The sequence below is a fragment of the Melampsora larici-populina genome (genome assembly GCF_000204055.1).
Source record: "Melampsora larici-populina 98AG31 unplaced genomic scaffold MELLAscaffold_4, whole genome shotgun sequence".
NCBI classification, from domain to species: Eukaryota; Fungi; Basidiomycota; class Pucciniomycetes; order Pucciniales; family Melampsoraceae; genus Melampsora; species Melampsora laricis-populina.
The window spans coordinates 1,834,579-1,851,511 of record NW_006768768.1 but is presented as its reverse complement, the minus strand read 5'-3'; the positions used below and the strand labels follow the sequence as shown (position 1 = coordinate 1,851,511).

Below are 16,933 nucleotides of genomic sequence, written 5' to 3'. Positions count from 1 at the left end.
TGAGTATTTTTAATCAAGAATTTTTTTCTGGATTTCAATCATCATACAAAAAGTTTCTTGCTGACACTTTCTTTTGTGTGTCTCACTTGCTCTGCCAGACTACAGATTCGGGGTCTAACAATAAGACCATGGCTAAAGAAATGCACAATCAATTTCTTGAAAAAAACAACAATTTGTACAAGTGGAACCCTGAAACTATGCACATTTTTTGTTTCTGCCACAAGTTGGCATTGATTGTCAACGCAGGTTTGGCTGCGCTGGGTGTCAAAGCACCTCCTCCGGCAAAGGTGAAACAAAGTGACCGTGGAGTGTTTCCATCGATTGGAACAATTGCAGAGGAAGACGAGGATGAGGAACAGATGAAGTAAGTCTGCATTATCTGTTCCTTAGATACAATGCTCGTTACTAACATGATTCTTTCTGCTAGCAACGAGCAATCAAATGTCAACGAAGTCGACGATCCCGAGCATGATCCTCAAGATCTTGATCTTGACTTGCCGGCTCCTGTGGCTGTAGTTCCCAAACTGGACGACGAGGGTGAGTGGAATTCTGCAGATGCTGAAGAAGAGGAAGAATATCCCGAGCTCTCCACAGTGAGTAAAGAAGTGCAACCCACCCATCGTCGAGAAGCAAATAACGTCGACTATATCCTGCGCAAGGTGAGTAAATGACTTTGTGGGAAACACAACTTGGGTTTTGATTCGAATATGATGAATGGCTACATCTTTTGACCAGGTTGACTTCATCACACGCCACATTACCCGTTCTGCGGCCTGGCGAAACGAGTTCAAACGTGTTGCCGAGCAAAAGGGTTTCAAAGGATCTTTGATTGCTGGGTACGGGATCCGCTGGAACATCAAGTATACCAGTCGGCATAAAGCTTGGTTAGCCCGAGCAGTAAGGCAGTTTTTCTCTTACTTTGATGTGTGCACAACATCCTGACAACCTTGGATTATTTGGTCAATACCAATACTATCACAGGTCATTGACAAACTCTGTAGAAACGATTTGAATGTTGTACATTCCAAGAATCGTCCTGCACGCAAAAATAAAAAACCATACGGATATTTCCACGAGCTTGAGATGACTACTGCCGAATGGGCACAAGTACGCAAGATCAACAATCAGCTTGAGGTATTTGCTGTTCCGTTTTGATCTATCTTTCTTATTGATATATTTTGTGCTGACTTTGACTTGTAATAAATCTGTTAGCCTTTCCTCAAGACAACTCTCCTTATGGAGGGAGACGGTCCAACAGGGTGTATGGTGATTCCACAATATGTAGAACTCCGTAACTCCCTCGAATCAAAAATCAAACCTCTTAGCACCACCGATGCAATCTACCCCATGCTTGCAAAGATGAAGGAGAAGACTGTCGAATACATGGACGAAGCCCTCCAATGCGAAACTCTTGTTATGGCGACGGCACTCCACCCTTTCTTCCGACTACGTTTCTTTTCCAAGTGGTTTGGAGAAACTTCTGTGATTGCAATCAACGCTGAAGCCACTTTCAGACGTCTTCACCGGGAGTACGAACTGGCTAACCCTGCAGACGATAGAACCAACTCCATTCCGCGTACCAACCACAGCGAAACTCCTGCAACATCTTCACCTAGAGCAGTCATCTTCTGCGATGATTCTGACGACGAAGCTGAAATCGAAAAACCTGAAGATATACAAATCAAGAACTATTTAAACCGAGTTGACAAGATGAAGCCTGACAAGTATGACATACAAGACCCTAGCGCATGTCTTGAATGGTGGAAGGTGAGAAGTCTATCATTTGGGTATTTTCCTTGTAGATCTTTGCTGATACTCTCACTTTGACACTTTGCGCGACCATACTTAGAAGCATGCTAAGTCTTACCAAATCCTGGCCCTCATGGCCACCGACTTTCTCGCATCAACTGGCTCCTCGTGCGCCCCTGAACGCATCTTTTCATGTGCATCAGATGTTTGTTCGAGCAGTCGAGGTTCATTAATTGCTCGGACAATCGAACGACTTGTCTCCAGCAGGTTATGGTTGAGGGAAGGTGTTGATTTGGGTGAGACTTATGAGGAGCTCGCACAGGTTTTGAAAACCTTGGGGATAGTAATGAATTGATGTTATTTAGTTTACAATCTTTATATTTGAATTACTCGAAAAAAAATACTATGCTAAAATTTTATACTACTCTATGCCAGATTTTCCCTTTTGTTATGTTATGCGATGCTATCCCTCTATCATATATTACATACATGTTGTTTCTTTTGTTTATAATTGAATTTTAGGCTGTGTTGCGTTTCAGCGGTAGTTCAGCGTTGCTGATGCACAATGTTGCGTTACGTGTTGGTGTTGCTGTGGTGCGTTGCTTATTTTGTATGTTGCGCTGCTGCTCAGAGCAGCGCTGCGGCTTTGCCCGTATTTGTCCTTTTTTGAAACCGCAGCGCTTCCAAAAGCTACACCGCAACATATGATGGGTCACAGCAACTCAACGTAACTTCCGGTGGCAGCGCGGTGTTGCGCTGCTTACCCGGTGTTGGTGTAAGTCACTGAAGATTCAGTGCACGGTTTCTACTATTAATAATAGTAAAACCCTCACCCAAATCCCTGAAAAGCCTTTCCTTAAAGGTCCTCTAACTGCAGTCTATACTTGTTTGTTACAAGTATAGAGCTTGAACCTTATTTCTCCGTCTTTAAACCTTGTGGATCATAATCCCCACAAGTGTATACCTTTTCCTTAGTGATTTGCTAGCCCAAAAGAAGCTAGTAGCTCACACCATTCACATATGGGTGAAAGGACATCACATGTGGGTGAATGTAAGTAACCCACATGTGATTTCCTTTCACCCATATGTGAATGGAAATCACCCACATGTGATTTGAATTCACATACGGTTGACTCTCACTCAAATAAGGAAACCTTTTCCATATATCTAGGATGATAAGTACTAGTAACAAGTGTCAAAATTTCTGATGAATTCTGAGTTTCAATATTTCAAAATGACTTTCAATGGCATGAGGATGATACTCCAATTTTAACATCTCAGTTTTAATATAAAATAAAATAAATTTTTGGAAGTGATACTCTGATTTTAACATCTGAGTTTTAATATACATTAAAATATATTTTTGGAAGTTCTTTTGAAAAAAATGTATCAAACCCAAACAATTATGATCTCTTATTCTTTTGGATTTTCTTAGCCAGTGCCAATAACTTCTTCTTTTCACGTTCTTCCCTTTTCTTAGCTAGCTCCTAATTCCAATGTATTGCGTATTCACTTAGTTATGGTTTTTGATCCGACGCGTCGGGGGAGTTGGCGCGTCAGTAGGGGGCATTCCGGACAATGTCGGATAGGAAATACATTTTTTCTAACGGATAATATCCGAAGCGTCCAGTAGACACAGGTGCATTATAACTAGGCTAATGGGCCACATGAAGCAAGATAGCTTCCTACAAACCACTTCACTTTTCCCTAATTAACGCCTTCGGAAGACTTTCAAAGTTGATCAATTCCATCCTGAATTCAAACACTGTAAAGTTTGCACCCACACGTCATCAAGATATGCCCAAAGTTAAAAAGAAAGATACATCTGACTGGATTCCACCAACTTCGGCATTTGGGAAGCGATGGACTGGGTTCTACATGTCAGCTGATCAAAACAGCTCCAAACACCGCCGCCTCGCAAAATGTCAGCACTGCCAGGAGAAGATGGACGGAAAACCAAATAAATTGGCTGATCATATGATCCACAAGTGTTGATCAATCTCCATCTCACAAAAGTCCGAATACAAACAGTTGATGATTGCCGAGGACGATGCAGCAAATGGTATTTCCGCTCTACCACCATCTGTCTCCGCAACTGATACGAAGGATATCTCTGTTGTTCCAGATGATAAGATTGTTCACAACTTTGGTATAAAGCAATTTTTCATGCCTTATTCACCTGATAAGATAGCAAGACTCGATGAAGAGATTCTCAAAGCCCTCATCACAAGCAAAGTAGCCTTCAGATTTCTTCACAACAAGTATTTCATAAATTTTCAAAACATGTTAGCAGTCTGTCCGTTTAAACCGCCAACCCGATATCGAATGATGGAAAAAACACTCCCCCTTTTACATGCTAAACATGAAATGGCTGTCAAGGAGAAGTTGAAAACTCAATCCAACTTAACAATCTCATTAGATGGCTGGACCGACATATCCAAGAATAGTATATATGCAGTTCTGGTTTTACGAGGAACTGAAGTCAAACACTTCATCAATGTACTCAACCTTAATCAACTTCAACATACAGCTGAAAACACGTTTGATGCATTGAAGGACACTCTGAAAGGTCAAGGTCTTCATTGGGATCAGATCAGTGCTGTAGTCTGTGATTCCCCCTCGGTGATGGTCAAGTTTTGGGTACGTAGTCAAATATTAAAACCTCCTGCATTCCTAACAATCTAATGATTTTGTTCTTTTAATTCCTACCAGAAAATTGTTTCTGAAGAATTTCCGGCCATTTTCACTTTACCTTGCTGTTTACATGTGCTCAATTTGATCACCAAAGATATCCTGGCTCACTCGATTATGAAAGATGTTGTCTCAAACAATAAAGAACTTGTTAATTTCTTTACCAAAGCTCATTATTGGATAAGTTTCTTGGACAGTTGGCGAGAAAAAGAAGGAATCTCACATGGTCTTAAAACTTTCACCAAAACCCGATGGTTCTCTTTTGCTAAAGTTTGCTTGTGTGTTCAATCGCACGAGCTTGGGTTTAGAAAATGTATTGAGACCACTGAAAATCGATCTATCGACAGTCCCTCCATCAAGAAGAATATCCGTGACCTTGTCGTCAACCGACATCACTTTGCTTCAAATGATATATTAGTTCAAACACTACAACCAGTCGTTAATGCCATTGCCGCCCTAGAACACGCTAATACTACAGTTGGTGATGTGTGGAAAGAGGTCATCAATATGTACATAAAGCTCAAGGAGATTCAAGTTGAAATTACATACTCACCTTTCATATCTCATTGCATCGCTACAATCAACAAACGAATCAAAGTCTTTGAAGAACCAGCTTATATTGTTGGCTTCTTTCTTACACCAAACTGTCAAAAGATTGCTGCATCTTGCAAGTTTGATATTGATTACATGACTCGACAAATCGTCAAGATTTCTAAGAAATGGAAATACAGCAAAAACGAGTCCATCAATTTACTTGATCAGGTCTTACGCTACTACAACTCAGAGGGACCGTTTCGAATGGCGCCCAAATGTAAGTTTAAACACATTCTACCTTTCAAATGATAGCAACTTGAATTAACCATGGTCTCGCCTTAGCATCATCAGCGATAGATTATTGGTTAAGACTCCCCGATACTCCAAATACCCACGATCTCAAGACCTTTTCTGTGAAGCTCTTTGAGATCATAGCTCACGCTGCTGGGGTCGAAAGCCTGTTTTCTGGAATGTTGGCTCAGAAAACCAAGTCTCGCCCCCGAATGAACGTCACCACTCTCAAGATGTTGTCTCAGATTGATATGAATCTTCAATCTGAGAACCCAAAACAGTCATCCAACTCTTCATCCAAACATCACACTGTTGACAAATCCGATGATGATCTCAAAGATGTACAGTTTGAAGATATTGATCAACTTCAAGAATTCGAGGACGGAGTTCATTATGACGATACCGAAGAACCCGAGTTTTCTCAATTAGATCAATTAGAATACATTGATACACTCTTCAACATCAGTCTATTTAAAAATGTAAAAGTGTTGGATAAAGAAGGTGATACAAATGTGGTTGATGTGTCTCACTCTCCTCCTGAAGATGAGGATTGGAACGAGGAAGATCTCTTTATGTGATCAAAGTTGTATCTACAGTATAGGTGTTAACTGACGTACAAAATGACAAGAAATCTACTCTTATATAAGGCTTTGGTGCCTCGTTTTTTTCGGAATTTGTTTGTTCTTCTATCCTGGGGGAGCGCCCCCACGCCCCCACCAAAGGCGCGCCTTTTAAAAGTCAAAAAGGAGCGCCCTGGCGCGCCCCAAATTAAAAACCCACGCCCCCCACGTGATGAGCCATGCTTGTGCTGCTCATAAGGTACTGAAGTAGGTACTTAAGTGGATACATAAATGTGTGGGCGCCTAGGCTAGGTAGTTAAGGCCTTAAGTTAAGTACTTAAGTACTTAATATTAGGCCAGTTAGGTACCCGGACCCAAATATTGGAGTTTGGGGAAAAAAATTTTTTTGAAAAAAAATTGGCCAATCAGATTGACTTGCCAAGTCATTTCTAATACTTACACCCTATTCCTAACCCAAAAAGGACTTATTACATGTCATTTATTTATAGGGGTTGTGTGTATAACGTTGTGTAACTGAAGTTTGTTTTTGCAGAGTGGTTGTGGTCGTGACTAGACTGGATCAACTGTAGACACCGAAAAAAAAAGTGTCCACCGAACAGTGTGTGATTCTATTCAACATCAACTTACAGTGGCCGTGGACAGCCAAATTGGACAAAACATCAAAGACACAAAAATCTTGATGAAACCTACAGCTGTTGTGAGAATCAATGGTAATTTTTGTCATAAATGTGTTGCGCTCGCACTGCCAGCATATTAACCTCGGATTGGGAAATCCGAGGCGTTCTCAGTTCTGAAACCTTGGACAGAAGCTATCCAAGGTTTTGATCCGAGGTAATTTTGGGTGCATAATGATACCTTGGACAGAAACCTCGGATAAGATCCGTCCGAGGATTTGCATCCGACGATGCCTTGGATCTCCCTATCCGAGGCATCTATGTTGGCGGTGTTGATTTTAACTCGGCAGGCAGAAACCCGTTCAAAACCCAGTTTTTGACTCAAACTTTGTTGATACTTATGTCAGTATATTGACAGCTGTCCAACTTTGAGTTGAACATGCTAGACCTTTGGCCCGCATCCTGCCATACTTTTTAGCAAATCTAACCCATCCTCACGTCTGTACTCTCAATGAATGAATTAGTCTTGCTGCAGAAGGCAATGACTTGAGTGGTCAGACCCCCAATATTAGCAGCTCAAACCTCTCATGTGTCATTTCTAACCTTTGATGTTGGAAATGTTTGCATAAGACACCTTTTTGGAACGGTGGTGAATGTGTTGATGTTTTCTTGACACTCACATCAAAAACATAACGATATCAAAGTCAAAGTGTATAATAACTTTGACTTCAGATTGAGTGGATGAGCCTCAAAAAATAGCTTGCATACGGACTCAAACCCAAGAGTCCGCAGGTGCACCAGATAGCTCCATGTCCAACCACCCATGCTAGCCGCAGGATGACATTGCTTTGGATAAAGTTGTTGAAAGGGCTTCTATAATCAGGGCCCGTATGAGAACATATGAGATCATGCGGGTCAACTATTCAATTAAGAGTTCAACAGCTTGTGTACGCAATGATGGTCAACAAAGTTCAAGTCCAAAATTGAGTTTTGAACAAGTTTTTGCCTGGCGAGTTAAAACTGTGCAACACACATCACCTGAAAAGTTACCATTGATTCTCACAATGGCTGTAACTTAACAAAGTCCCTCAATGCCTCAACAGCTGTCATTCAACAAGTTGAATCCACATGTCTCAGCATGAGGGACTTACCTCTACACCACGGGGCAATTGTTGAGCCAAAAGCTGAGCTCAAAAGTGGTCGTGTCCAAAAACCGGTCATAACCTGAGATTTTGACTGGAAAAAAGCCTGTTGGTTGGCTGGTCAATCTGGCCATAAATTGACCAGCCTTATGTAAGGAGGAGACCCCGGGGTATTCCCGGCGGGATTGGGGGGGGTTGGGCCAGCCTGTATTGAACACTAATACCCCCGGGGGTCGTTCTGCCAGGCAGAACAAATCAATCCTGGTACTTGACGGGAGTCCCTGGGTAGCAGGGGATTATCCGGGAATCCCCCGGCTACCCGGGGACTTTTGTCTGTCGGTCCGGGACCCGTTCTGCGTTTGTTATAAAAAAAACCCCGGCGGGGATCCAGGGTTGGGGGCCGTTCTGTCATCAGGAGAGAAAATTACCCGCGGGGAACCCCCGCCCCGACATTTGGGGTTTGGGGCTCAGCCTTACCCTTATGGCTGCCAAAGGATGGCCAAAAACCAAGCCTCTGGCCAGCTTTTCAAACATTCAAAAAGCTGGCTGTAAGAACTTGGAGTGAGAGGTGAAATGCAAGGGCGCTAGAGGGACCTCTACGATGGTATTTGGATTGTAACATGAGGATGCACAGGCCATCCTTGAGCCAGCATCTAACTAAGCGCACAACACAGTACAAGCATAAAGTAAGTAGCCTTGTACATGGCTCATAACACCACTCCCCCCTTCATGTCTCAACCCCCTCTTGACGGGTTAGCATCTTTCCACGGGTTGGCATTAAAAAACCCAGTGGGAGAAAGCCTCACCCTCATTACTTTCTCTGTACCCTGCAGTATCTTCTTTCAGCTTGAGGATACTTGTTGTTAAATTCTATCATTAATTCTTGAGCATTATTCATTAGTTCTTCTGGTTCCCATGAATCATGATCCGGGCTATACCCTTTCCAACTAATTAAGTACTCCACTTTCCCTCTCTTGCTTCGTTTGTCTAATATTTCTTCAATTTCATATTCAGTTTCATTTTGAATTGTTATTGGCTGAGGCGGTTCATGCACTTGATCCTTAATTTTGCTTTTCTCAAATTCTCTGAGTAAATTTATGTGAAAAACAGGGTGAATCTGGCTCATTGACTTTGGTAAATGCAATTTGTAAGCATTTGTTGATACATGTTTTGAAATAGGAAAGGGACCCATCCATATGTGTGAGAACTTAGCTGTGGGTCGTGTGATTGATAAGTCCTTATTATTCAACCACACTTTGCTTCCAACCTTCCAATTTGGTGTTTCTTGAACTTTCTTGTCATGTTGCTCCTTCATTGCTTCTTGAGTTAATTGCATTGAGTCCTTTAATTCTTTCTGAACTTTGTTTAACTGCACTAATCTTCTCTCAACTGAAGGTAAGCATTGGTCGCCAGTGGGCACATTGGTGAAGCTGACGTTAAAACCGTAGTTTGCTTTGAAAGGTGATATTTCAATAGCTACATGATCATTGTTATTGTAAGAGAATTCGGCCATGGGGAGAAGAGAGCACCAATTTTCCTGTTTGTATGACGTGAAATGACAAATATATTTCTCAACTGCTTTATTAGTGATCTCAGACTGTCCATCAGTTTGTCGATGGTATTCCGTCGAGGATTGAGTAATTATGCCTAGTCTTCAATTCATGTCTTTTGTGAGTTTGGAGATGAAGACATTACCTCTATCTGTTGTAATTGACTTCAGTGTTCCATGCAATTTCCAGATGTTCTTAATCATTGATTCAGGAAGTTCATCCAACGTCATTGTTTTCCTACAGGGTACAAAGTGTGCCATCTTTGTTAGACGGTCAACCACTGTCGGGATGCTGTCGTTACCTTTGGATTTGGGAAGATCTGTTATTAAATTGTAACAGATGTCAGTCCACGGTCCGCTGGGAATTGGGAGAGGATTAAGACTGCCGAATGGCTTTGTCGTCCTTGACTTGACGCGTTGACAAGATTGGCATCCGTCAACATATTGATTTACAAAGGACTTCATTGATTTCCAATGGTAGCCACGCTCTAAAGCCAAAGTTCTCATTCTTCCCGGATGACCAGCTAGTCGACTGTCATGTTGTGATCGCAATATCTGAATTTTTAGATTGTTATCATCAGGTACTACTATCCTGTCTTTCAGATAAAGAATACCGTTGATGCTTGAGTAATCTTTCATGAATTTTGATGTCCACCCTTTGCCACGCAGCTGTAGTACTTCAAGTATTTTGGGATCTAATTTTGACTTGACCTGAACTTCCTCCAATATGTGTTCATCATTCCATATTAGGTTGCTTTCATCATCCATCCTTTCTTCATTTAAATTCATTTCACTAATTTTCAAAGTCGGATTTAAATCTTCTTCCATTACCCATGAACTAAAGAGGTCTGATTCATCAATAAAGGCGTTGGCTGGTAAATTCTGTGGTTTCAGTAGTTGTCCAAAGGTGAACTTCTCACCCTCCTTTGGCATTAAGTCTGGTCTTCGCGATAATGCGTCCGGTTTTGTGGACTGTCTACCCGCTCTGAATCTAATCTCGAAATCAAAACTACCCAAGACTTCTGCCCATCGTGCTTGTTGCCTGGTTAATTCTTTGGTTGTCATTAAGGACTGTAAATTTTTATGATCTGAGTATACTATCACATTGAGTCTATTGGGATTGCCTTCGAGATATTGTCTCTGTCCCTTAAAAGAAGCTACTACCGCCAATAATTCTTTATCAAAGATTTCATAGTTTCTCTCTGCCTGAATTAAAGAACGTGAAAGGAATGCTACTGGGTGTAATTCCCCGTCATTATCCGAGATTTGAGATAGAACTGCACCCAATGCGTAATCTGAACAATCACATTCAAGTACAAAAGGTTTAAAGGGGTCTGCTATTTTAAGAATCAGGGCCATTGTAAACGCTTTCTTGAGGTCCTCAAATGCTGTCTGTCTAGCGTCAGTCCAACTGAAAGGAGTGTCCTTTTGGGATAATTCATGCAATGGGCGTGCAATCTTTGAAAAGTGGCCTATAAAGCATCAGTAGAAATTTGCAAAGCCAATGAAAGTTTGTACTTCAGATAAATTTTGAGGTGTTGGCCATTCAGTGACTGCTTTAACCTTGGTTTTGTCCATTTTAATTTGATTTTTAGATATGATTAACCCACCTGTGTGTACTACTTCCCTCCGAGTGTATCGGATGATACAGACTTGTCTATCATCCTATGCACTCCGTAAAATGGCGGTAGAAACTTGTAGCGCCATATCTATAACTATGCTAGAATTTCCAAATCCATAAGTCCCTCAATCCTAAGGCAGGTACCTTGCTCACCCGCTGAGGCCCTCAGATATTTCACCAGCTGTACCTGAACAAATAAATACCTCACTACAAATCTCACAAACTCACTATGAATCTCACCACCTCATGCTCACATGTCACCACGTTATACATACATATCACCAGCTGCTACACACTCTCACCCACCAACACAATCCATATTTCACCACCCATACATCAATCTTACCAGTTGTTATCCAATCTCACCACTGGTCTACAGATCTCACCCACCAAATCCATATCTCACAAACCAAATCCATTTCTCACCAACCAAATCCATATCTCACCACCCGATACAGACATTTCACCATCACTTTTGGCTCCATTCCTTGCCTACTTTTGTACACACCTCACCACCTGCATCTCATCACAAACACTTGTTACAAGCCTCCCATCCATCAATTTCAATCTTGCTCCCAACAATCACAACATTGCTTAAAACCACCCACCAACTCAACCACTATTTTAACGAAAACCACATAAGTCAATCAACCCAAATACCAACTTGCCTGAATCACACGTTGATACCTGCTCTGGTCGCATTCAGGATGCGTCCAGGACTTTGTAGTACCCACTTGCAAACCAAGGCTAAACCCATACATTTGTCACCAACTTTGGATTCTGAAGCGACTGTCCAACCGTCCAAAGGGCAAATACGCTCTTCCAATCGACAATCCCTCAATTGACAAACATCAAAACTCAAATCTTGTACCACTCAACCCAGCCGCAGCCGAAAAAGAAGGCAAACCAATGACCAAGGAGACATGGACGACACTCATTATGCCCCTGAAAACCCCCCCAGCAATCATCAACTGGACAAATGTGAAAACGTCGATCCAATGACTACTCCCACGTTGGCTAACTACTGTGAAATCGGCCGGCAGTGGGGCATCGGCTGTGCTGAAGCACATAAACCAATATCTGCGTGTAAAATACAAAAAAATACTCGTCATGACGCCCCAACATCTAGGAACAAGGTGCATATTTTTTCAGATTTTTAGCTCTCTTCCTGTTGCCTCAGGACTTTTCTATGTCAGTAGTTTTCTTTACCGCCGGGTAAAGATTACATTTGGTGTAGTGTTGAGAGTTCAATCAATTGATCAATAAATGAAACTCTACCATAGAATGGAAGGACCCCTTGCCCGCGAGCCTAACTTGTACACAAACTTCCAAACTTATAGCGATGTAGCTACCACAACTAAAAGTAAGCAGAATTTTGACCAACTTCCATCGCTGTGGTAGACTTAATTTGTGTATGCTACACAGTGCCCCCAAAAGGAGTATCCAAAGGCTTTTACAACCGTAACACCATTGTTGGTAACACATGATCTTTGTACAACCCCGACGAACAGCAGGTCTTCCACCCCTGAATCTTTAAACACCTATGTGTAGCCACAAGTGAGGCCTACTCCCTTACCCAAACACCACTTGGCATACCGCACTGTCCAACCGCCACGACCAGCCCAGAAGGCAACCAATATTCCAAAAAACTAGAGCCCCTCAGCGAGGAAGAAGTCACCCGCTACTTTCCTATCTTCAAGCGGTTAGTCAATATGAATAAAGTAGCTGGGGATTTACACGAAGGTCGCCTTTGGAGGCACAGTAACAAAACCGGAAGTTGCAGTCGCGAGCAGCTCATGAAGTCCAAAATAAGGAAGGTAGTAAGACAGGTTCGCTACTTTACTCTCTGAACATCATGATATTCAAATATAACCTATCTTTGACAAGCATTTCTGACCTGATGACTTTCTTTCAGCTTCATTTCCTGAATACCCAATTCAACCTCGAGTTCCACCTACTGGCAGCTTGTTGGAATCCAGCAGCCTCCACTAGCAATGCTCTGTTCCAGGACAAACATACATCATGTGAACAATGGGTTCATCTACAAAAGAAGACACATCTTTTGGAGCGGTTTACCTTTGAGTCAACCAAAGCACCACACCACCTAAGACCAAAACAAGACCAGCCCAGACTTATGTCCGAGGCTGCTGCCAGGCAAGCGGCTCAACGAGCTGAGCTTGCGCAAGCACTCAACACTTTGATCAGTTGAGTTCGTTTTTTTCAAACTGTCTCATTACACAAGCTCAAAGCCATGTCGCTCGTCACCTTTGCAGCTCCATTCTTACCTGGAGGTCCTGTAGGCAGGGGTGATGCACACCCCAAGACTGCCAACTTAAAGGCAGCTTTTGAAAAGAAGACCTTCCCCGGATCAATCAATCTAATGTTCCATCGGACCCCTGATAGCCAAGTTGATGATGTCATGCCTATAAGTAAAGGTCCCAACATGCTCACCAACAACGAAGTGCAGCTGTGGCTTGAAGACATCAATTCCAAGCGATACACCCTATTCAAGGTCACTGGTAAAAAAGGAGAGGCCAAAAATCGGAAGTACAAAGGGGACGCTGGGCTGACCAAAGAAGAACTAGGTCTTGAAGATTCTCTTTTGAATCAAAAAGAATCTATTTTATGTCCATGATTTTATCTTCATTGAATTCATAATCGTAGTTTAACAACTTCCTATTTCATTTTTTATGCGTAATTCATTTTTTGACAGGTGTCCCATTTCCAGTATGTTTGTCTTAGCTAGAGAGGTAATCTCTACAAACCATCTTTCCTGGACCAAATTGAAGCAATGTCGAGTTAAATAAACAAGGTGGCAAGTGTTTGGTGAAGGACACCTTGAGTTGTGTACATGACAAGCACATGTACACAACTCAATGTCACACAAATCCAGTCTACAAAACTGGTATTGATGTGTGAAAGTATTGAGATAATTAACAAGTCTAGAACTTCATTTCTATTTCGTCATAGTTAATATCTACATGATGTCAACTTCATCTATTTCATTTCTTCTCTGACATCATTATGTCTTCTCCTTCTCTATCTATTCATGTACCTTGGTTCTACGAGATCACTTTTATATATAAGACTGAATGTTTCCTCAACTATTGTTTCCTTTTTCTCATTCATTCTTATCTGTGTTTCTTGTACCACTAGGTACTTTGCTTTTCCACATCACTCGTGTTCTTTTAGCACTTACTAAAGAACTCTCGTGTTCTTCCAAAGGTACTTTGCTTTTCCACATCACTCGTGTTCTTTTAGCACTTACTAAAGAACTCTCGTGTTCTTCCAAAGCTAGTACTCTTCTAGGTTATGAGCCCAGCGCCTATGTGAAATCCGAAATCCATTAATCTTCATTCTTTACCATTCTCATGAGTAACGATAACTTCGAAGATCTTCCCAACACTCCAGCATCACTTCCAGACTTTGAGATTCAACTAGAATCTGAATCAAACAACTCAGAATCACTTCATTCGTCCAGATCCTCTACGCCCACTGGACTCAATTCAAACTCTACGTTCAATCCTAGAACCCTTATTCCTTTAAACAATCTAGTAACACCTACTACCAATAGCAACATGTCCAACCTATTCAACGATAACTCCAACTCCAACTCCGAGTCTATTTCGAGTGTTCCTATTTTAACTGAAGACAACTTCTCTACCTGGCATCTTAAAGTCGAATCTTTCATCATTATGAAAAATCTTGATGGAATTATTGGAGGTAGAGAAGCTGTTCCATCTGATGATGCTCTTAGAGCTACTTACGACCTTCGTTGCAAGTATTTAGTGGGATTTCTTCGTTTAAAAACTCAGTGATAGGATTGCTGAATTATTAATCAACGACTCCAACAGAAGAAATCCTATTGAATTATGGAAAACCATAATAGGTCACTTCGCCTCTACTAAAGCTCGAAATCGTGGAAGAGTATTTTCTCAACTCTTTACGTTATCTTGTGATGGATCCGATCTTCAAGGCTTTATGACCACCGTCAAGAAAGCTCTCAACGATCTGTCAGCCACTGGTGTCAAGACCGATGAAGAAATGATTTCTTACTTCATTTTACATCTACTCCCTGACGATTTGTACAACTTAAAGACCATGATTACTCATGGAGCTGAACTAATGGATCAAAAACTCACTGTTGACTCTGTGTTGAACAACATTCAACAATACGTGAACAACAAGAAGGTTAACATCAATTCGTTTCAATCTCCGTCATCTGCATATACTGCTCAGCGAAATTCGTCCGCTTCTTCTCGACAACCGTCTTATCCTATTTGTTCGAATGGCAAGCATAATCCCGATACGGCTCATTCTGCTGATAGATGTCACCAACGTTTTCCTCGTTTGAAGAATAAGAACAAACGATCTCCTGCGAACGGTGCTGTCAACACCGCTGCGGTTATGTCTACTTTCTCTGCTCAAGAAGACTTCGCTTTGCCTCCTGTACCTCCCGCCATCACTTCCTTTCTATTGGCTGCTGTCCAAAAGAAATGGGATAAGGTCCTGAACTTATTAGATAGTGGTGCCTCAGTCACCATGTTTAGAGATCAATCTGCTTTCAAGACCTATTCTGAATGCTCGGAAGATGTTTATCTAGCCGATGGTAATTCTATTCAAGCTGTAGGAAAAGGGACTGTTATTGTAAAAGGAATTGACAATGTCGAACTCTCGTTTACAAATGTTTTACACATTCCTTCCTTATCCAGCAATCTGATTAGTCTTTCTCAACTATTTTCTAAAGGATTCGAACTCATGAATTCTGGAAGAGATGCTTTTGAAATCAAGAAGGCCAAACAATCAGTTCTTAGCGGCGTCATCTCTAATGGCATTTTTGTCTTGAATCTCTCTCATGGCAAGTCTCTCGCTCTATCTAGTACGAAGTCCATCTTGACTGACGAAGCAACACTTTTGCACAGACGCCTAGGTCATCTAAATCATAGATACATGAAAATGTTGTTTAATTCCTCTGTATCCTCTCTTTCTCCATGCTCCACGTGTACTCTTAGCAAGCATCATTGTCTGCCTTTTTCGGGTAAACTTCCTCGCCCGACTGCTCCTCTAGAAGTTATCCATAGTGACTTGAGCGGTCGAATCTCTCCTGAATCCATTGGAGGTGGACGTTATTACTTTAAACTTACAGATGGATTTTCTAAATACAAACATGTATATATTCTTAAACATAAATCAGAAACTTTTTCAATCTTTGTGCAATTTAAGAAGCTTGTCGAAAAACAGCTAGGAGTACCTATCAAGAGATTAGTGAATGATAACGGTGGGGAATACATTTCAGAGGAATTCCTAACTTACTTGAAAAATGAGGGTATCACTTCGGACTTCTCCGCTCCATACACCCCCCAACAAAACCCCATCTCTGAACGAGGCAATCGCACTACCACCGAAAGGGCTCGGTGCATGCTCATCGACACGAATCTACCCAAGAAATTTTGGGGTGAAGCCGTATCTACCGCGGTTTACCTTGAAAATCAATGTCCTGAAGCTAGCATTGGATATAAGACCCCACATGAGCTTTGGACTGGAAAGATTCCATCTGTTGATCACCTACATATCTTTGGCTGTGCAGCGTATCCTTTGATCCCCAAGCAGTTTCGTTCTTCTAAGTTCAGCCCTGTTTCCAAGAAGTGTATCCTTTTGGGATATCAAGAACGATTACACAACTATTGTCTCTGGGATTACGGTTCCAGAAAAATAATTTATTCCCATGATGTCATCTTCAACGAATCGGACTTTACTCATTCATCACTCTCCAGTATAAATACCGACTACGATGTCCTAACTGAGGACATTCCTAGTCTCGAGTCATCTAATTCTGATCCAGTCATGTCTGATCAAGAACCTCCTGTTCCGATCATGAATAATCTATCATCGCCTGTACAAGTTTCTTCCTCGCTTGATTCCATACCATCACATGGTTTTACTCCTGCCGGCAGTCCTCCGATTGAATACACCCATATCGAGGACGGTGATCCAATAACTACTAGTTCTAGTAGTGATTCTACGAATGTGTCTTCAGAGTCTGAAAACGTTGACGTTGTAAGAAATGACTCCTCTATTTTAATCCCACCAATCCCTGAAAGCTCTCGTTGGTCCTATCAGCCAATCTCGCAGTCTGCCCCTCGTGACATCTCCTCTTCTAT

The 16,933-nt window shown here is 41.7% G+C and overlaps 1 protein-coding gene across 1 annotated transcript; it reads left to right on the top strand.

Annotated features, from left to right (window-relative positions):
* Nucleotides 1-12,038: 12,038 nt before the first annotated feature.
* On the top strand, nucleotides 12,039-13,407 carry MELLADRAFT_92412 (uncharacterized protein; the record flags this gene model as incomplete). The annotated part of the gene is made up of 4 exons (XM_007405677.1): nucleotides 12,039-12,135; nucleotides 12,324-12,601; nucleotides 12,688-12,976; nucleotides 13,022-13,407. The coding sequence occupies 4 exons, from the start codon at nucleotides 12,039-12,041 to the stop codon at nucleotides 13,405-13,407; spliced, it is 1,050 nt and encodes a 349-aa protein (XP_007405739.1).
* Nucleotides 13,408-16,933: the final 3,526 nt, after the last annotated feature.